A 22,138-nucleotide genomic window follows, 5' to 3' on the forward strand; every position below is an offset into this window, starting at 1 on the left:
GTGTTTAAGGCAAGGATAGATAGATTTTTGAACAGGAAAGGAATTAAGGGTTATGGTGAGTGGGCGGGTAAGTGGAGCTGAGTCCACAAAAACATCAGCCATGATCTTATTGAATGGCGGAGCAGGCTCGAGGGGCCAGATGGCCTACTCCTGCTCCATGTCCTTATGTTCTTATAAGTTTCTCCAACCTCTCCTCATAGCTAATGCCCTCCATGCCAGGCAACATCCTGGCAAATCTTTTCTGTACCCTCTCCAAAGCCTCCACATCCTTCTGGTAGGGAGGACTATCCTCCTTATGGTTGTTCAATCATTGTTGCAGTCATTCTCTCTCCGTCGACACCTTTCACACTCTGCGTGGGCTGGCGGGTGTGTGTGAGGGGATCTGGAGGGTGGGGGTCGGTGGGGGGTGGTGGTCGGGCGAGGAGGGGAGAGGGGGAGGGGTAGTCTTGCGCTCCGGTTTCCTTGCCTGATGGTTCCGATCTCCGACCAGGTACCGCATACAGGACGGTGAGCTGAAAATCAAAAGTGCCAGCTATGAGGATGAGGGGAGCTACATGTGCGTCGGCACGACAGAGCTGGACACCGTGATGGCCAGCGCACAGCTCATTGTGGTCGGTAAGTGGTCCCCCCCAAGAGGTTCTCCTCCCACAATCCCTCTCCCCCCGGCTCGGATCGCCCCTGTTCCCAGGGGTGACTCCAGCATCCCGTGCCCCGGAGGGGAGGCTCAGAGCTAGCCTCTAAAATCGAGTCACAGAATCATAGAATCGCTCAGTGCAGAAGGAGGCCATTCGGCCCATTGAGTCAGCACCGACCACCATCCCACCCAGGTCCTATCCCCGTAACCCCATGCGTTTACCCCAGCTAGTCACCCTGACACCAAAGGGCAATTTACCAATGCACCCTAACCTGCACATCTTTGGAGCGTGGGAGGAAACCGGAGCACCCGGAGGGAACCCACGCAGACACGGGGAGAACGTGCAAACTCCGCACAGACAGTGACCCAAGCCGGGAATCGAAGCCGGGTCCCTGGCACTGACAGACAGCAGTGCTAACCCACTGTGCCACTGTGCCGACACATTCGAAACACTTGACCTCCCACCTAATCCCACTTCCCAGCACTTGGTCCATTGCCCTGAATGTGATGATCTGCCAAGTGTTCATCCAGGTACTTTTTAAAGGATGTGAGGCCTCCCGCCTCCTCCACCCTCCCAGGCAGCGCCTTCCAGACCCTCACCACCCTCTGGGTAAAAAAGCTTTTCCTCACATCCCCCCTAAACCTCCTGCCCCTCACCTTGAGCCTGTGTCCCCCTCGTGACTGACCCTTCAACTAAGGGGAACAGCTGCTCCCTATCCACTCTGTCCGTGCCCCTCATAATCTCGTCCACCTCGATCAGGTCACCCCTCAGTCTTCTCTGCTCCAACCAAAATAACCCAATTCTACCCAACCTCTCTTCATAACTTAAACGCTCCGTCCCAGGCAGCATCCTGGTGAATCTCCTCTGCACCCCCTCCAGTGCAATCACATCCTTCCGATAACCCGGCGACCAGAACTACACACAGTGCTCTTGCTGTGGCCCCACCAAAGTTCTGTATTACTCCAACATGGCTTCCCTGCTTTTGTAATCTGTGCCTCGATTGATAAAGGCGAGTGTCCCAGATGCTTTTTTCACTACCCTATTAACCTGCCCTTCCGCTTTCAGAGACCTGTGGACAAAGACGCCAAGGTCCCTTTATTCCTCAGAACTTCCTGGTCCGATTCCTTCCTGGAGGAGGTTACAGAGATAGGGAGGGGTGTAGGGGGCTGGAGGAGGTTACAGAGATAGGGAGGGGGTGTAGGGGCTGGAGGAGGTTACAGAGTTAGGGAGGGGATGTAGGGGCTGGAGGAGGTTACAGGGATAGGGATGGGGGTGTAGGGGCTGGAGGGGGTTACAGAGATAGGGAGGGGGGTGTAGGGGCTGGAGGAGGTTACAGAGATAGGGAGGGGGGTGTAGGGGCTGGAGGAGGTTACAGAGATAGGGAGGGGGTGGAGGGGCTGGAGGAGGTTACAGAGTTAGGGAGGGGATGTAGGGGCTGGAGGAGGTTACAGAGATAGGGAGGGGGTGGAGGGGCTGGAGGAGGTTACAGAGTTAGGGAGGGGTGTAGGGGCTGGAGGAGGTTACAGAGAAAGGGAGGGGAGTAGGGGCTGGAGCTGGAGGAGGTTACAGAGATAGGGAGGGGATGTAGGGGCTGGAGGAGGTGACAGAGATCGAGAGGGGATGTAGGGGCTGGAGGGGGTTACAGAGATAGGGAGGGGATGTAGGGGCTGGAGGAGGTTACAGAGATCGGGAGGGGATGTAGGGGCTGGAGGAGGTTACAGAGATAGGGAGAGGATGTAGGGGCTGGAGGAGGTTACAGAGATAGGGAGGGGATGTAGGGGCTGGAGGGGGTTACCGAGATAGGGAGGGGGTGTAGGAGCTGGAGGAGGTTACAGAGATAGGGAGGGGGTGTAGGGGCTGGAGGAGGTTACAGAGATAGGGAGGGGGTGTAGGGGGTTACCGAGATAGGGAGGGGGTGTAGGGGCTGGAGGAGGTTACAGAGATCGGGAGGGCTAAAGAAGTTGAATCTCTTGTGAAGAGGAAGAAGGAGACTTATGTAAAGATGAGACGTGAAGGCTCATTTCGGGCGCCTGAGAGTTACAAGTTTGCCAGGAAGGATCTAAAGAGAGAGCTAAGAAGAGCCAGGAGGGGACATGAGAAGTCTTTGGCGGGTAGGATCAAGGAAAACCCTAAAGCTTTCTATAGGTATGTCAGGAATAAAAGAATGACTAGGGTAAGATTAGGGCCAGTCAAGGACAGGAGTGGGAAGTTGTGCGTGGAGTCTGAAGAGATAGGAGAGGCACTAAATGAATATTTTTCGTCGGTATTCACACAGGAAAAAGACAATGTTGTCGAGGAGAATACTGAGATACAGGCTGTTGGACTATACAGGATTGAGGTTAATAAGGAGGAGGTGTTAGCAATTCTGGAAAGTGTGAAAATAGATAAGTCCCCTGGGCCGGATGGGATTTATCCCAGGATTCTCTGGGAGGCTAGGGAGGAGATTGCAGAGCCTTTGGCTTTGATCTTTGTGTCGTCATTGTCTACAGGAACAGTGCCAGAAGACTGGAGGATAGCAAATGTTGTCCCCTTGTTCAAGAAGGGGAGTAGGGACAACCCTGGTAATTATAGACCCGTGAGCCTTACTTCTGTTGTGGGCAAAGTATTGGAAAGGATTATAAGAGATAGGATTTATAATCACCTAGAAAGGAATAATTTGATTAGGGATAGTCAGCACTTTGTGAAGGGTAGGTCGTCCCTCACAAACCTTATTGAGTTCTTTGAGAAGGTGACCAAAGAGGTGGATGAGGGTAAAGCGGTTGATGTGGTGTATATGGATTTCAGTAAAGCGTTTGATAAGGTTCCCCACGGTAAGCTATTGCAGAAAATACGGACACATGGGATTGAGGGTGATTTAGTGGTTTGGATCAGGAATTGGCTAGCTGTAAGAAGACAGAGGGTGGTGGTTGATGGGAAATGTTCATCCTGGAGTTCAGTTACTAGTGGTGTACCGCAAGGATCTGTTTTGGGGCCACTGCTGTTTGTCATTTTTATAAATGACCTGGATGAGGGCGTAGAAGGATTTGTGGATGACACTCAAGTCGGTGGAGTTGTGGACAGTGCGGAAGGTTGTTGCAAGTTACAGAGGGACATAGATAAGCTGCAGAGCTGGGCTGAGAGGTGGCAAATGGAGTTCAATGCGGAAAAGTGTGAGGTGATTCACTTTGGAAGGAGTAACAGGAATACAGAGTACTGGGCTAATGGTAAGATACTTGGTAGTGTGGATGAACAGAGAGATCTCGGTGTCCATGTGCATAGATCCCTGAAAGTTGGCACCCAGGTTGATAGGGTTGTTAAGAAGGCATACGGAGTGTTAGCTTTTATTGGTAGAGGGATTGAGTTTCGGAGCCATGATGTCATGTTGCAGCTGTACAAAACTCTGGTGCGGCTGCACTTGAAGTATTGCGTACAGTTCTGGTCGCCGCATTATAGGAAGGATGTGGATGCATTGGAAAGGGTGCAGAGGAGATTTACCAGGATGTTGCCTGGTATGGTGGGAAAATCGTATGAGGAAAGGCTGAGGGGCTTGAGGCTGTTTTCGTTAGAGAGAAGAAGGTTAAGAGGTGACTTAATAGAGGCATACAAGATGATCAGAGGATTAGATAGGGTGGATTGTGAGAGCCTTTTTCCTCGGATGGTGATGGCTAGCACGAGGGGACATAGCTTTAAATTGAGGGGTGAGAGATATAGGACAGATGTTAGAGGTAGGTTCTTTACTCAGAGAGTAGTAAGGGCGTGGAATGCCGTGCCTGCAGCAGTAGTGGACTCGCCAACATTAAGGGTATTTAAATGGTCATTGGATGAACATATGGATGATATTGGAATAGTGTAGGTTAGATGGGCTTTAGATTGGTTTCACTGGTCAGCGCAACATCGAGGGCCGAAGGGCCTGTACTGCGCTGTAATGTTCTATGTTCTATGTTGGGGCTGGAGGAGGTTACAGAGATAGGGAGGGGTGTAGGGGCTGGAGGAGGTTACAGAGGTAGGGAGGGGGTGTAGGGGCTGGAGGAGGTTACAGAGATAGGGAGGGGGTGTAGGGGCTGGAGGAGGTTACAGAGATAGGGAGGGGTGTAGGGGCTGGAGGAGGTTACAGAGATAGGGAGGGGAGTAGGGGCTGGAGGAGGTTACAGAGATAGGGAGGGGTGTAGGGGCTGGAGGAGGTTACAGAGATAGGGAGGGGTGTAGGGGGCTGGAGGAGTTACAGAGATAGGGAGGGGGTGTAGGGGCTGGAGGAGGTTACAGAAATAGGGAGGGGTGTATGGGCTGGAGGAGGTTACAGAGATAGGGAGGGGCTGTAGGGGCTGGAGGAGGTTACAGAGATAGGGAGGGGGTGTAGGGGCTGGAGGAGGTTACAGAGATAGGGAGGGGGTGTCGGGGCTGGAGGAGGTTACAGAGATAGGGAGGGGGTGTAGGGGCTGGAGGAGGTTACAGAGATAGGGAGGGGGTGTAGGGGCTGGAGGAGGTTACAGAGATAGGGAGGGGGTGTAGGGGCTGGAGGAAGTTTCATATTGTTTGAAGCCTCTAATTGATGAAGTGGAAGATTATTGGGAATCTGCGCCGGGGGGGTGCGCGGGGGGGGCACTCTGAGCCGGCAGGCGGGTTGGAGGCTGCGATTATGTGATGAGGAATCTACAAAGTGGGAAGCATTTGCTCTGCTGCAGGGAGTGGGGTCACAATTACTGCCTTTGCTGTGATTCACACTGCACCCACTGGAGGGCACCAAAGCCTCACAATCCACCTCCTGCCAATCATCTCTCTCTCTCTCCCTCTCTGTCTCTCTCAGTCTCTCTTTCTCTCTCTGTCTCTCCCTCTCTGTCTCTCTCAGTCTCTCTGTCTGTCTGTCACTGTCTCTCTCTCTCTCTGTCTGACTCTCTCTCTCTGTCTGTCTCTCGCTCTGTCCCTCTCTTTCTCTCTCTCTCTGTCTCTCTGTCCCACTCTGTCTCTCTCTCCCTCTCTGTCTCTCTCTCTCTCTGTCTGTCTGTCACTGTCTCTCTCTGTCTGTCTCTCTCTCTGTCTCTCTCTGTCACTCTCTCTCACTTTGTCGCTCCCTTTCTCTCTCTCTCTCTTTGTCTGTCTCTCTGTCCCTCTTTCTGTTTCTCTCTCCTTCACTCTCTCACTCTGTCCGTCTCTTTCTCTGTGTCCGTCTCTCTGTCTCTCTCTCTGTCTCTGTTTCTCTCTCTCCCTCTGTCTCCCTCTCTGTCTCCCTCTCTGTCTCCCTCTCTGTCTCCCTCTCTGTCTCCCCCTCTGTCCCCCTCTCTGTCTCCCTCTCCCTCCTTCTGAGCATAGAATCCCGACAGTGCAGAAGGAGGCCATTCGGCCCATCGAGTCTGCACCGACCACAATCCCACCAGGCCCTATTCCCGTAACCCCACATATTTACCCTGCTAATCCCCCTGACACTAAGGGGCAATTTATCGTGGCCAATCAACCTAGCCCGCACATCTTTGGACTGTGGGAGGAAACCGGAGCACCCGGAGGAAACCCATGCAGACACGAGGAGAATGTGCAGACTTCGAACAGACAGTGACCCGAGGCTGGAATTGAACCCGGATCCCTGGCGCTGTGAGGCAGCAGTGCTAACCACTGTGCTACCGTGCCGCCCTGTGTCTCTCTCTCTCTGTCCCTCTGTCCCTCTCTGTCCCTCTGTCCCTCTCTGTCCTCTCTGTCCCTCTGTCCCTCTGTGTCCCTCTGTCCCTCTGTGTCCCTCTGTCCCTCTGTCCCTCTCTCTGTCCCTTTGTCCCTCTCTGTCCATCTGTTCCTCTGTCCCTCTCTGTTCCTCTGTCCCTCTCTGTCCCTCTGTCCCTCTGTCCCTCTCTGTCCCTGTCTCTCTCTGTCCCTCTGTCCCTCTCTGTCTCTCTGTCAGTTTCTCTCTGTCTCTCTGTCAGTTTCTCTCTGTCTCTCTCCCTCTGTCTCCCTCTGTCTCTCTCTGTGTCTCTCTCTCTGTCTCTGTCTCCCTCTCTGTCCCTCTGTCCCTCTCTGTCCCTATCTATCTCTGTCTCTCTCTCTCTCTGTCTCTCTATCTCTCCCTCCCTGTCTCTCTCTCTCTCTCTCTCTCTGTCTCTCTCTCTGTGTGTCTCTGTCTCTGTGTGTCTCTCTCCCTGTCTCTCTCTCCCTTTCTCTGTCTCTGTCTCCGTCTGTCCATCTCTCTGTCCCTCTCTCTGTCCCTCTCTCTGTCCCTCTCTCTGTCCCTCTCACTGTCTCTCTCCCTCTGTCTCGCTCTCTCTCTCTGTCTCTTTCTCTCTGTCTCTCTCTTTGTCTCTCTCTCTGTCTCTCTCTCTCTCTGTCTCTGTCTCTTTGTCTCTGTCTCTCTGTCTCTGTCTCTCTGTCTCTCTGTCTCTCTCTCTGTGTCTCTCACTCTCTCTGTCTCTTTCTCTCTGTCTCTCTCTCGCACTCTCTCTTTCTCTCTTTCTCCCTCTCTCTGTCTGTCTCTCCCTCTGTCTGTCTCTCCCTCTGTCTGTCTCTCCCTCTGTCTGTCTCTCCCTCTGTCTGTCTCTCCCTCTGTCTGTCTCTCCCTCTGTCTGTCTCTCTCTTTGCCTCTCACTCTCTCTGTCTCTCTCTTTCTGTCTGTCTCCCTCTCTCTCTCCCTCTGTCTCTCTCTTCCTCTGTCTCTCTCTCCCTCTGTCTCTCTCTCTCCCTCTGTCTCTTTCTCTCTCTATCTCTCTCTTTGATGTGGAGATGCCGGCGTTGGACTGGGGTAAATACGGTAAGAGTTTTAACAACACCAGGTTAAAGTCCAACAGGTTTATTTGGTAGCAAAAGCCATTAGCTTTCGGAGCGCTGCTCCTTCGCCAGATGGAGTGGATATCTGCAGTCACAATAAGGCATTGTGTGATCTGGGCACTGATTCAGAATGGGGAACCTGGTGGATATCGACAGGAAAATATTTCCACAGCAATCCCACCAGCTGCCGCTCCCCCAAACCCACCAATCACAGATACCCCCCAAACCCACCAATCACAGATACCCCCCCCAAACCCACCAATCACAGATAGCCCCCAAACCCACCAATCACAGATACCTCCCAAACCCACCAATCACAGATAGCCCCCAAACCCACCAATCACAGATACCCCCCAAACCCACCAATCACAGATACCTCCCAAACCCACCAATCACAGATAGCCCCCAAACCCACCAATCACAGATAGCCCCCAAACCCACCAATCACAGATACCCCCCAAACCCACCAATCACAGATACCCCCCAAACCCACCAATCACAGATACCTCCCAAACCCACCAATCACAGATAGCCCCCAAACCCACCAATCACAGATAGCCCCCAAACCCACCAATCACAGATACCCCCCAAACCCACCAATCACAGATACCCCCCAAACCCACCAATCACAGATACCTCCCAAACCCACCAATCACAGATAGCCCCCAAACCCACCAATCACAGATAGCCCCCAAACCCACCAATCACAGATACCCCCCAAACCCACCAATCACAGATACCCCCAAACCACCAATCACAGATACCCCCCAAACCCACCAATCACAGATACCCCCAAACCACCAATCACAGATACCCCCCCCAAACCCACCAATCACAGATACCCCCCAAACCCACCAATCACAGATACCCCCAAACCACCAATCACAGATACCTCCCAAACCCACCAATCACAGATAGCCCCCAAACCCACCAATCACAGATAGCCCCCAAACCCACCAATCACAGATACCCCCCAAACCCACCAATCACAGATACCCCCAAACCACCAATCACAGATACCCCCCAAACCCACCAATCACAGATACCCCCAAACCACCAATCACAGATACCCCCCCCAAACCCACCAATCACAGATACCCCCCAAACCCACCAATCACAGATACCCCCAAACCACCAATCACAGATACCTCCCAAACCCACCAATCACAGATAGCCCCCAAACCCACCAATCACAGATAGCCCCCAAACCCACCAATCACAGATAGCCCCCAAACCCACCAATCACAGATACCCCCCAAACCCACCAATCACAGATACCCCCAAACCACCAATCACAGATACCCCCCCCAAACCCACCAATCACAGATACCTCCCAAACCCACCAATCACAGATACCCCCCCAAACCCACCAATCACAGATACCCCCCAAACCCACCAATCACAGATACCCCCCCAAACCCACCAATCACAGATACCCACCAATCACAGATACCCCCCAAACCCACCAATCAGTGATACCCACCAATCACAGATACCCCCCCCCAGACCCACCAATCAGTGATACCCCCAAACCCACCAATCACAGATACCCCCCAAACCCACCAATCACAGATACCCACCAATCACAGATACCGCCCCCAAACCCACCAATCACAGATACCCCCCCCAAACCCACCAATCACAGATACCCACCAATCACAGATACCCCCCAAACCCACCAATCACAGATACCCACCAAACCCACCAATCACAGATACCCACCAAACCCACCAATCACAGATACCCCCAAACCCACCAATCACAGATACCCCCCAAACCCACCAATCACAGATACCCCCCAAACCCACCAATCACAGATACCCCCCAAACCCACCAATCACAGATACCCCCCCCAAACCCTCGGCACTGACCCTCCCACAGTGCGGCGCTCCCTCAGCACTGACCCTCCCACAGTGCGGCGCTCCCTCAGCACTGACCCTCCCACAGTGCGGCGCTCCCTCAGCACTGACCCTCCCACAGTGCGGCGCTCCCTCAGCACTGACCCTCCCACAGTGCGGCGCTCCCTCAGCACTGACCCTCCCACAGTGCGGCGCTCCCTCGGCACTGACCCTCCCACAGTGCCCCACTCCCTCAGCACTGACCCTTCCACAGTGCGGCGCTCCCTCAGCACTGACCCTCCCACAGTGCGGCGCTCCCTCAGCACTGACCCTCCCACAGTGCGGCGCTCCCTCAGCATTGGCTCTGTGCTGGTGCTGCCAGGCTAGCTTGCCAGCTCTGTGTTGACTCAGTGGAAAAGTGCTGTGATTGAATGAAGCGCTGTCATTTGTCCTTTGTCAGTTTACAGAGAGCAGTTTAGCGATGGGCCGATCTGTGTTAATGCTGCAACGTCCCCTCTGTGTGAATAGCCGGCACAGCGGGAGGTGTCAGTGACCACTCAGAATTACAGTCACCTTGTGTCTCTCCGCGCCTCCTGCCTGATACTCCCTGGGGGGCCGTGCACTGTTTAAAACCACCTCATTCTCATTCAACCGGCACCACCCCTGCAAGCAATTCAACAAAACACGGGAGGATGTGCGTGTTAGATGTTGCAGGAGAGATTTCTGTGAGAGATCAAACACGTTTTGTTCTGTCAGAGGACACGAGGGGGACATCGCATTGACAGTCTGTTATGCAACTCTCTGTTAGAATGAGGACGCAACAGGGAGGAGCGTGGAATATATCAGAGTGTTACAGTGAGGGGTGTGGGGTATATCAGAGTGTTACAGTGAGGGGTGTGGGGTATATCAGAGTGTTACAGTGAGGGGTGTGGGGTATATCAGAGTGTTACAGTGAGGGGTGTGGGGTATATCAGAGTGTTACAGTGAGGGGTGTGGGGTATATCAGAGTGTTACAGTGAGGGGTGTGGGGTATATCAGAATGTTACAGTGAGGGGTGTGGGGTATGTCAGAGTGTTACAGTGTGGGGTGTGGGATATATCAGAGTGTTACAGTGAGGGGTGTGGGATATATCAGAGTGTTACAGTGAGGGGTGTGGGGTATATCAGAATGTTACAGTGAGGGGTGTGGGGTATATCAGAGTGTTACAGTGAGGGGTGTGGGGTATATCAGTGTGTTACAGTGAGGGGTGTGGGGTATATCAGTGTGTTACAGTGAGTGGTGTGGGGTATATCAGAGTGTTACAGTGAGGGGTGTGGGATATATTAGAGTGTTACAGTGAGGGGTGTGGGGTATATCAGAGTGTTACAGTGAGGGGTGTGGGGTATATCAGAGTGTTACAGTGAGCGGTGTGGGATGTATCAGAGTGTTACAGTGCGTGGTGTGGGGTATATCAGAGTGTTACAGTGAGGGGTGTGGGGTATATCAGAGTGTTACAGTGAGGGGTGTGGGGTATATCAGAGTGTCACAGTGAGGGGTGTGGGGTATATCAGTGTGTTACAGTGAGGGGTGTGGGGTATATCAGAGTGTTACAGTGAGGGGTGTGGGGTATATCAGAGTGTTACAGTGAGGGGTGTGGGATATATCAGAGTGTGACAGTGAGGGGTGTGGGGTATATCAGAGTGTTACAGTGAGGGGTGTGGGGTATATCAGAGTGTTACAGTGAGCGGTGTGGGATGTATCAGAGTGTTACAGTGCGTGGTGTGGGGTATATCAGAGTGTTACAGTGAGGGGTGTGGGGTATATCAGAGTGTTACAGTGAGGGGTGTGGGGTATATCAGAGTGTTACAGTGAGTGATGTGGGGTATATCAGAGTGTTACAGCGAGGGGTGTGGGGTATATCAGAGTGTTACAGTGAGGGGTGTGGGGTATATCAGAGTGTTACAGTGAGGGGTATGCGGTATATCAGAGTGTTACAGTGAGGGGTGTGGGGTATATCAGAGTATCACAGTGGGGTATATCAGAGTGTTACCGTGAGTGGTGTGGGGTATATCAGAGTGTTACAGTGAGGGGTGTGGGGTATATCAGAGTGTTATAGTGAGGGGTGTGGGGTATATCAGAGTGTTACAGTGAGGAGTGTGGGGTATATCAGAGTGTTACAGTGAGGGGTGTGGGGTATATCAGAGTGTTACAGTGAGGGGTGTGGGGTATATCAGAGTGTTACAGTGAGGGGTGTGGGATATATCAGAGTGTTACAGTGAGGGGTGTGGGGTATATCAGACTGTTACAGTGAGGGGTGTGGGGTATATCAGAGTGTTACAATGAGGGGTGTGGGATATATCAGAGTGTTAAAGTGGGGGGTGTGGGGTATATCAGAGTGTTACAGTGCGGGGTGTGGGGTATATCAGACTGTTACAGTGAGGGGTGTGGGGTATATCAGAGTGTTACAGTGCGGGGTGTGGGGTATATCAGAGTGTTACAGTGAGAGGTGTGAGGTATATCAGAATGTTACAGTGAGGGGTGTGGGGTATATCAGAGTGTTACAGTGAGGGGTGTGGGATATATCAGAGTGTTACAGTGAGGGGTGTGGGGTATATCAGAGTGTTACAGTGAGGGGTGTGGGGTATATCAGAGTGTTACAGTGAGGGGTGTGGGGTATATCAGAGTGTTACAGTGAGAGGTGTGGGGTATATCAGAGTGTTACAGTGCGGGGTGTGCGGTATATCAGACTGTTACAGTGAGGGGTGTGGGGTATATCAGAGTGTTACAGTGCGGGGTGTGGGGTATATCAGAGTGTTACAGTGAGAGGTGTGGGGTATATCAGAATGTTACAGTGAGGGGTGTGGGGTATATCAGAGTGTTACAGTGAGGGGTGTGGGATATATCAGAGTGTTACAGTGAGGGGTGTGGGGTATATCAGAGTGTTACAGTGAGGGGTGTGGGGTATATCAGAGTGTTACAGTGAGGGGTGTGGGGTATATCAGAGTGTTACAGTGAGAGGTGTGGGGTATATCAGAGTGTTACAGTGAAGGGTGTGGGATATATCAGAGTGTTACAGTGAGGGGTGTGGGGTATATCAGAGTGTTACATTGAGGGGTGTGGGGTATATCAGAGTGTTACAGTGAGAGGTGTGGGGTATATCAGAGTGTTACAGTGAGGGGTGTGGGGTATATCAGAGTGTTACAGTGAGGGGTGTGGGATATATCAGAGTGTTACAGTGAGGGGTGTGGGGTATATCAGAGTGTTACAGTGAGGGGTGTGGGGTATATCAGAGTGTTACAGTGAGGGGTGTGGGGTATATCAGAGTGTTACAGTGAGGGGTGTGGGGTATATCAGAGTGTTACAGTGAGGGGTGTGGGGTATATCAGAGTGTTACAGTGAGGGGTGTGGGGTATATCAGAGTGTCACAGTGAGGGGTGTGGGGTATATCAGAGTGTTACAGTGAGGGCTGTAGGGTATATCAGAGTGTTGCAGTGAGGGGTGTGGGGTATATCAGAGTGTCACAGTGAGGGGTGTGGGGTATATCAGAGTGTCACAGTGAGGGGTGTAGGGTATATCAGAGTGTTACAGTGAGGGGTGTGGGGTATATCAGAGTGTTACAGTGAGGGCTGTGGGGTATATCAGAGTGTCACAGTGAGGGGTGTGGGGTATATCGGAGTGTTACAGTGAGGGGTATATCAGAGTGTTACAGTGAGGGGTGTGGGGTATATCGGAGTGTTACAGTGAGGGGTGTGGGATATATCAGGGTGTTACAGTGAGGGGTGTGGGATATATCAGAGTGTTACAGTGAGGGGTGTGGGGTATATCAGAGTGTTACAGTGAGTGGTGTGGGATGTATCAGAGTGTTACAGTGAGAGGTGTGGGGTATATCAGAGTGTTACAGTGAGAGGTGTGGGGTATATCAGAATGTTACAGTGAGGGGTGTGGGGTATATCAGAGTGTTACAGTGAGAGGTGTGGGGTATATCAGACTGTTACAGTGAGGGGTGTGGGGTATATCAGAGTGTTACAGTGAGGGGTGTGGGGTATATCAGAGTGTTACAGTGAGGGGTGTGGGGTATATCAGAGTGTTACAGTGAAGGGTGTGGGGTATATCAGAGTGTTACAGTGAGGGGTGTTGGGTATATCAGAGTGTTACAGTGAGGGGTGTGGGGTATATCAGAGTGTTACAGTGAGAGGTGTGGGGTATATCAGAGTGTTACAGTGAGGGGTGTGGGGTATATCAGAGTGTTACAGTGAGAGGTGTGGGGTATATCAGAGTGTTACAGTGAAGGGTGTGGGGTATATCAGAGTGTTACAGTGAGGGGTGTGGGGTGTATCACAGTGTTACAGTGAGGGGTGTGGGGTATATCAGAGTGTGACAGTGAGGGGTGAGGGGTATATCAGAGTGTTACAGTGAGGGGTGTGGGGTATATCGGAGTGTTACAGTGAGGGGTGTGGGGTCTATCATTGCGGATAATGCTTCTCTCTACCTCCCTGTTCCCCTTCCTCATTCTCAGTTTCTCTCTCTCCGTGATATTCCGTGTCTATATTGTGTCTCTCGATCTTCTCTCTCTGTCTGCCTCAGTGACCCCGGCCACGCACTCTGCCGCGTTATCTCTGCTTTTATCTCCTTCTCGTACTCTCGCCCTCTCTTTATTCGTTCCGTCTCTCACAGCCGGGTGATTTTAATTTCACAGATCGCCCGGAACCTCCTTTCGATCTGCTGCTGAAGAAGATCGCAGAGAGGGAGGTTCAGTTGGCCTGGGCCCCAGGAGATGACCACAACAGTCCCATCCAAGGTAGGTACAGCGGGACGGATCCCAGTCTCTGTGCCGAGGGAGGTCATCACTGGTTTGATTTGATTTATTATTGTCACATGTATTAACATACAGTGAAAAGTATTGTTTCTTGCGCGCTATACAGACAAAGCATACCGTTCATAGAGAAGGAAAGGAGAGGGTGCAGAATGTAGTGTTACAGTCATAGCTAGGGTGTAGAGAAAGATCAACTTAGTGCGAGGTAGGTCCATTCAAAAGTCTGACAGCAGCAGGGAAGAAGCTGTTCTTGAGTCAGTCGGTGCGTGACCTCAGACTTTTGTATCTTTTTCCCGACGGAAGAAGGTGGAAGAGAGAATGTCCGGGGTGCGTGGGGTCCTTGATTATGCTGGCTGCTTTTCCCCCCGAGGCAGCGGGAAGTGTAGACAGAGTCAATGGATGGGAGGCTGGTTTGAGTGATGGATTGGGCTACACTCACGACCTTTTGTAGTTTCTTGCGGTCTTGGGCAGAGCAGGAGCCATACCAAGCTGTGATACAACCAGAAAGAATGCTTTCAATGGAGCATCTGTAAAAGTTGGTGAGAGTCGTAGCGGACAGCACTGGGAACTGTCTAATGGGGAATCACTTGAAAAGTAGAAACTAGAAGCAGGAGGAGGCCATTCGGCCCTTCGAGCTGCTCCACCATTCATTTTGATCACGGCTGATCATCAAATTCAATATCCTGATCCCCCCCCCTTCCCCCCATATCCCTCGGTCCCTTTCGCCCCAAGAGCGATATCTAATTTCTTCCTGAAATCACACAACGTTTTGGCCTCAGCTACTTTCTGTGGGAGTGAATTCCACACATTCACCACTCTCTGGGTGAAGAAATTTCTCCTCACCTCAGTTCTAAAAGGTTTCCCCCTTATCCTCAAACTATGACCCCTAGTTCTGGACTCCCCCCACCATCGGGAACATTCTTTCTGAATCTACCCTGTCGAACCCTGTTAGAATTTTATAAGTTTCTATGAGATCCTCTCTCACTCTTCTAAACTCCAGTGAATATAATCCTAACCGACTTAGTCTCTCCTCATATGACAGACCTGCCATCCCAGGAATCAGCCTGGTAAACCTTCGCTGCGCTCCCTCTATAGCAAGGACATCCTTCCTCAGATAAGGACACCAAAACTGCACACACTAATCCAGGTGTGAATTTTATAAGTTTCTATGAGATCCCCTCTCACTCTTCTAAACTCCGGTGAACATAATCTATACTGTGATTTCAAGAAGGAATTAGATATCGCTCTTGGGGCGAAAGGGATCGAGGGATATCGGGGGGAAGTAGGGGGATCAGGATATTGAATTCGATGATCAGCTATGGTCAAAATGAATGTTGGAGCAGCTCGAAGGGCCGAATGGCCTCCTCCTGCTTCTGTGCCGTGTCGAGCAGTGGGGAGGGTGGGGATTCACTGCCTGTCGCTGCCCGTTCTTCTCTCCCTGGTTTTGACATCTTTGTTTTTTGCTCCGTCGTGTCTAGAATTTATCATTGAGTTTGAGGAGAACATCTTTGAACCGGGAAAGTGGCACATCATCAAACGTGTGCCTGGCGACAAGCAGGAAGTCACACTGGAGCTCTCGGCCTACGTCAGTTACAGCTTCCGGGTCACCGCGGTGAATCGCTTCGGGAGGAGTGACCCCAGTGAGGGCACGGAACGCTTCGTCACCCCCTGGGCAGGTCGGTGGAGGGGCAGCTGGGCCGGAGCGGGCGGGCACACCGGGGGGCAGGATAGGGAGGAGGGGTGTTTTGTTTCACTTTGATTTGATTTATTATTGGGTAGCACAGTGGGTTAGCACTGCTGCTTCACAGCTCCAGGGACCCGGGTTCGATTCCCGGCTCGGGTCACTGTCTGTGTGGAGTTTGCACATTCTCCTCGTGTCTGCGTGGGTTTCCTCCGGGTGCTCCGGTTTCCTCCCACAGTCCAAAGATGTGCGGGTTAGGTTGATTGGCCAGGTTAAAAATTGCCCCTTAGAGTCCTGGGATGCGTAGGTTAGAGGGATTAGCGGGTAAATATGTGGGGGTAGGGCCTGGGTGGGATTGTGGTCGGTGCAGACTCGATGGGCCGAATGGCCTCCTTCTGCACTGTAGGGTTTCTATGATTTCTATGATGATTTCTATGAGTACAGCCCCAACAACCCTCAAGAAGCTCGACACCATCCAGGACAAAGCAGCTCCGCTCGATTGGCACACTGACCACAAACATGGGGGAGGCAATGGCCCTGTGCTATTTCATAGAATCATAGATTCCCCACAGTCAGAAGGAGGCCATTCGGCCCATCGAGCCTGCACCGACCACAATCCCACCCAGGCCTGATCCCCATAACCCCACATATTTACCCTGCTAATCCCCTGACACAAGGCGCAATTTAGAATGACCAATCCACCTAACCCACACATCTTTGGACACTAAGGGACAATTTAGAATGACCAATCCACCTAACCCACACATCTTTGGACACTAAGGGACAATTTAGCACGGCCAATCCACCTAACCTGCACATCTTTGGACACTAAGGGACAATTTAGCATGGCCAATCCACCTAACCTGCACATCTTTGGACACTAAGGGACAATTTAGCACGGCCAATCCACCTAACCCGCACATCTTTGGACACTAAGGGACAATTTAGCATGGCCAATCCACCTAACCAGCACATCTTTGGACACGAAGGGGAAATTTCGCAAGGCCAATCAACTTAACACGCACATCTTTGGATTGTGGGAGGAAACTGGAACACTCGGTGGAAACCCATGCAGACATGGGGAGAATGTGCAGACTCTGCACGGACAGTGACCCGAGGCCAGGAATTGAACCCGGGTCCCTGGCGCTGTAAGGCAGCAATCCTTGCCACTGTGCCACCGTGCCACCATCACTAAGATTATTAATCCAGAAACTCAACTCATGTTCTGTGGACCCGGGTTCGAATCCCGCCACAGCAGATGGTGGAATTTGAATTCAATAAAAATATCTGGAATTAAGAATCTACTGATGACCATGAAACCATTGTCGATTGTCGGAAAAACCCATCTGGTTCACTGATGTCCCTTTAGGGAAGGAAATCTGCCGTCCTTACCCGGTCTGGCCTACATGTGACTCCAGAGCCACAGCAATGTGGTTGACTCTCAACTGCCCTCCAAGGGCAACTAGGGATGGGCAATAAATGCTGGGCCCAGCCAGCGACGCCCTTGTCCCGTGAATGAATAAAACAAAAGTATTGGGATACAGTGAAAAGTATTGTTTGTTGAGCACTATACAGATAAAACATACCATTCATAGAGTACGTAGGGGGGGAGGAAAGGAGAGACTGCAGAATGTAGTGTTACAGTCATAGCTAGGGGTTAGAGAAAGACCAACTTAATGCGAGGTTGGTCCATTCAGAAGTCTGACAGCAGCAGGGAAGAAGCTGTTCTTGAGTCGGTTGGTACGTGACCTCAGACTTTTGTATCTTTTTCCCGATGGAAGAAGGTGGAAGAGGGAATGTCCGGGGTGCGTGGGGTCCTTAATTATGCTGGCTGCTTTTCCGAGGCAGCGGGAAGTGTAGACAGAGTCAATGGATGGGAGGCTGGTTTGAGTGATGGATTGGGCTACATTCACAACCCTTTGTATGGCAGCACAGTGGTTAGCACTGCTGCCTCACAGCGCCATGGACCCGGGTTCAATTCCCGGCTTGGGTCACTGTCTGTGCGGAGTCTGCACGTTCTCCCCGTGTCTGCGTGGGTTTCCTCCGGGTGCTCCGGTTTCCTCCCACAGTCCGAAAGATGTGCTGGTTAGATGGACTGGCCGTGATAAATGGCCTCCTCCTGATCCTATCTCTCTCTACACGGGAATAGCAAGGGAACTTGACCGGTTCACTCACATGTCCGGGAGTGCAGGAAGGGGGCCGAGTTCCCCAAGGCCCCCGCCCCTACCCCCGGAATGGAGAGATCCCCCTCCATGGGGGGGGAGTTGGGCATAGCTACGGTTACCGTCTGCAGGGCGGTCAGTGGGACAGGTCAGTTCACCAGGATGGATCCTGGTGAAATTATTCAGGAACCGGTCTGTGGCTCCTGTCCAATCGATGTTTTATCTCCCGCTTCGCAGCCCCAGAGAAGAATCCGGAAGGAGTGAAAGGCGAAGGAACACAACCCAACAACATGGTCATCTCGTGGCAGGTAGAGCAACCCCTACACCCCTCCCTATCTCTGTAACCCCCTCCAGCCCCTACACCCCCTCCCTATCCCTGGAACCTCCTCCAGTCCCCTACACCCCTCCCTATCTCTGTAACCCCCTCCAGCCCCTACACCCCCTCCCTATCTCTGTAACCCCCTCCAGCCCCTACACCCCCTCCCTATCTCTGTAACCCCCTCCAGCCCCTACACCCCCTCCCTATCTCTGTAACCCCCTCCAGCCCCTACACCCCTCCCTATCTCTGTAACCTCCTCCAGCTCCTACACCCCTCCCAATCTTTGTAACTCCCTCCAGCCCCTACACCCCCTCCCTATCTCTGTAACCCCCTCCAGTCCCTACACCCCCTCCCTATCTCTGTAACCTCCTCCAGCCCCTACACCCCTCCCTATCTCTGTAACCCCCTCCAGCCCCTACACCCCCTCCCTATCTCTGTAACCCCCTCCAGCCCCTACACCCCCTCCCTATCTCTGTAACCTCCTCCAGCTCCTACACCCCTCCCTATCTTTGTAACTCCCTCCAGCCCCTACACCCCCTCCCTATCTCTGTAACCTCCTCCAGCCCCTACACCCCTCCCTATCTCTGTAACCTCCTCCAGCCCCTACACCCCTCCCTATCTCTGTAACTCCCTCCAGCCCCTACACCCCCTCCCTATCTCTGTAACCTCCTCCAGCCCCTAAACCCCTCCCTATCTCTGTGACCTCCTCCAGCCCCTACACCCCTCCCTATCTCTGTAACTCCCTCCAGCCCCTACACCCCCTCCCTATCTCTGTAACCTCCTCCAGTCCCTACACCCCTCCCTATCTCTGTAACCTCCTCCAGCTCCTACACCCCTCCCTATCTCTGTAACCCCCTCCAGCCCCTACACCCTTCCCTATCTCTGTAACCTCCTCCAGCCCCAACACCCCTCCCTGTCTCTGTAACCTCCTCCAGCCCCTACACCCCTCCCAATCTCTGTAAGCTCCTCCGGCCCCTATGCCCCTCTCTGTGTCTGTAACCTCCTCCAGCCCCTACACCCCCTCACTATCTCTGTAACCTCCTCCAGCCCCTACACCCCCTCTCTGTGTCTGTAACCTCCTCCAGCCCCTACACCCCTCTCTATCTCTGTAACCTCCTCCAGTCCCCTACACCCCCTCACTATCTCTGTAAGCTCCTCCAGCCCCTACACCCCTCCCAATCTCTGTAACCTCCTCCAGTCCCCTACACCCCCTCACTATCTCTGTAACCTCCTCCAGCCCCTACACCCCCTCTCTATCTCTGTAACCTCCTCCAGCCCCTACACCCCTCCCAATCTCTGTAACCTCCTCCAGTCCCCTACACCCCTCCCTATTTCTGTAACCTCCTCCAACCCCTACACCCCTCCCTATCTCTGTAACCTCCTCCGCCCCGACACCCCCTCCCTATCTCTGTTACCTCCTCCAGCCCCTACACCCCTCCCTATCTCTTTCACCCTCTCCAACCCCTACACCCCTCCCTATCTCTGTAACCTCCTCCAGCTCCTACACCCCCTCCCTATCTCTGTAACCTCCTCCAGCCCCTACACCCCTCCCTATCTCTGTAACCTCCTCCAGCCCCTACACCCCCTCCCTATCTCTGTAACCCCCTCCAGCCCCTACACCCCTCCCTATCTCTGTAACCCCCTCCAGCCCCTACACCCCCTCCCTATCTCTGTAACCTCCTCCAGCCCCTACACCCCTCCCTATCTCTGTAACCTCCTCCAGCTCCTACACCCCTCCCAATCTTTGTAACTCCCTCCAGCCCCTACACCCCCTCCCTATCTCTGTAACCCCCTCCAGCCCCTACGCCCCCTCCCTATCTCTGTAACCTCCTCCTGCCCCGACACCCCTCCCTATCTCTGTAACCTCCTCCAGCCCCTACACCCCCTCCCCATCTCTCTAACCTCCTCCAGCCCCTACACCCCCTCCCTATTTCTGTAACCTCCTCCAACCCCTACACCCCCTCCCTATCTCTGTAACTTCCTCCGCCCCGACACCCCCTCCCTATCTCTGTAACCTCCTCCGCCCCGACACCCCCTCCCTATCTCTGTTACCTCCTCCAGCCCCTACACCCCTCCCTATCTCTTTCACCCTCTCCAACCCCTACACCCCTCCCTATCTCCACTGGGACGATGTGTGTGGGACAGGTTTTGGTTTGGGGTCCCGGGCTGTATTTTGGAATATCTGAAGTTTACAGAGTTCTTGGAGTTAGGAGTGAAATCGCGAAGCTCTGTCCAATCACATGATGAATACTGAGATACATCCATTACTGCCCGCGGTTTTCCCTCCGCACTGTTAATGTGTCTGCCAGGAGGATACACTCCATTCCCCGAGTTGTTTCCGATCTCCGGAGTGTGTGACGACCCAACATCGATCTTTTAACCTGAACCTAATGGTTAGATATAGCAGCAGGATGTTGTAATGCAGAGAGACAGGGAGCGGGAGAGAGAGAGACCGAGACAGAGAGAGAGAGACAGCGACAGAGAGAGAGAGCCCGAGACAGAGGGGGAGACAGAGACAGCGACAGAGAGAGAGACAGCGACAGAGAGAGAGACAGCGACAGAGAGAGAGAGACAGCGACAGAGAGAGAGAGACCGAGACAGAGAGAGAGAGACAGCGACAGAGAGAGAGAGACCGAGACAGAGGGGGAGACCGAGACAGAGAGAGAGACAGCGACAGAGAGAGAGACAGCGACAGAGAGAGAGAGACAGCGACAGAGAGAGAGAGACCGAGACAGAGAGAGAGAGACCGAGACAGAGAGAGAGACAGCGACAGAGAGAGAGAGACAGCGACAGAGAGAGAGACCGAGACAGAGAGAGAGAGAGACAGCGACAGAGAGAGAGAGACCGAGACAGAGAGAGAGACCGAGACAGAGCGAGAGACCGAGACAGAGAGAGGGAGACCGAGACAGAGAGAGGGAGACCGAGACAGAGAGAGGGAGACCGAGACAGAGAGAGGGAGACCGAGACAGAGAGAGGGAGACCGAGACAGAGAGAGGGAGACCGAGACAGAGAGAGGGAGACCGAGACAGAGAGAGGGAGACCGAGACAGAGAGAGGGAGACCGAGACAGAGAGAGGGAGACCGAGACAGAGAGAGGGAGACCGAGACAGAGAGAGAGACCGAGACAGAGAGAGAGACCGAGACAGAGAGAGAGACCGAGACAGAGAGAGAGACCGAGACAGAGAGAGAGACCGAGACAGAGAGAGAGACAGCGACACAGAGAGAGAGAGAGACCGAGACAGAGAGAGAGACAGCGACACAGACAGAGAGAGAGACCGAGACAGAGAGAGAGACCGAGACAGAGGGGGAGACCGAGACAGAGAGAGAGAGACCGAGACAGAGAGAGAGAGACCGAGACAGAGAGAGAGAGACAGCGACAGAGAGAGAGAGACCGAGACAGAGAGAGAGAGACCGAGACAGAGAGAGAGAGACCGAGACAGAGAGAGAGAGATCGAGACAGAGAGAGAGATCGAGACAGAGAGAGAGATCGAGACAGAGAGAGAGATCGAGACAGAGAGAGAGATCGAGACAGAGAGAGAGATCGAGACAGAGAGAGAGATCGAGACAGAGAGAGAGATCGAGACAGAGAGAGAGATCGAGACAGAGAGAGAGATCGAGACAGAGAGAGAGATCGAGACAGAGAGAGAGACCGAGACAGAGAGAGAGAGACCGAGACAGAGAGAGAGAGATCGAGACAGAGAGAGAGATCGAGACAGAGAGAGAGATCGAGACAGAGAGAGAGATCGAGACAGAGAGAGAGATCGAGACAGAGAGAGAGACCGAGACAGAGAGAGAGACAGCGACACAGACAGAGAGAGAGACCGAGACAGAGAGGGAGACCGAGACAGAGGGGGAGACCGAGACAGAGAGAGAGACCGAGACAGAGAGAGAGAGACCGAGACAGAGAGAGAGAGACAGCGACAGAGAGAGAGAGACCGAGACAGAGAGAGAGAGACCGAGACAGAGAGAGAGAGACCGAGACAGAGAGAGAG

The 22,138-nt window shown here is 53.0% G+C and overlaps 1 protein-coding gene across 1 annotated transcript in view; it reads left to right on the forward strand.

The window, feature by feature from the left end:
* The window catches only part of LOC144487375 (neural cell adhesion molecule L1-like), a gene marked incomplete at its 3' end in the record, with an annotated part of 83,132 nt that overhangs the window by 50,470 nt on the left and 10,524 nt on the right, over window positions 1-22,138 (forward strand). Inside the window, 4 exon segments of the mRNA XM_078205462.1 lie at window positions 491-615; window positions 13,869-13,970; window positions 15,464-15,661; window positions 18,066-18,136. Of these exon segments, the coding sequence (XP_078061588.1) occupies window positions 491-615; window positions 13,869-13,970; window positions 15,464-15,661; window positions 18,066-18,136 (496 nt within the window).

The sequence above is a fragment of the Mustelus asterias genome, unplaced genomic scaffold (genome assembly GCF_964213995.1).
Source record: "Mustelus asterias unplaced genomic scaffold, sMusAst1.hap1.1 HAP1_SCAFFOLD_759, whole genome shotgun sequence".
Lineage (NCBI taxonomy): Eukaryota > Metazoa > Chordata > Chondrichthyes > Carcharhiniformes > Triakidae > Mustelus > Mustelus asterias.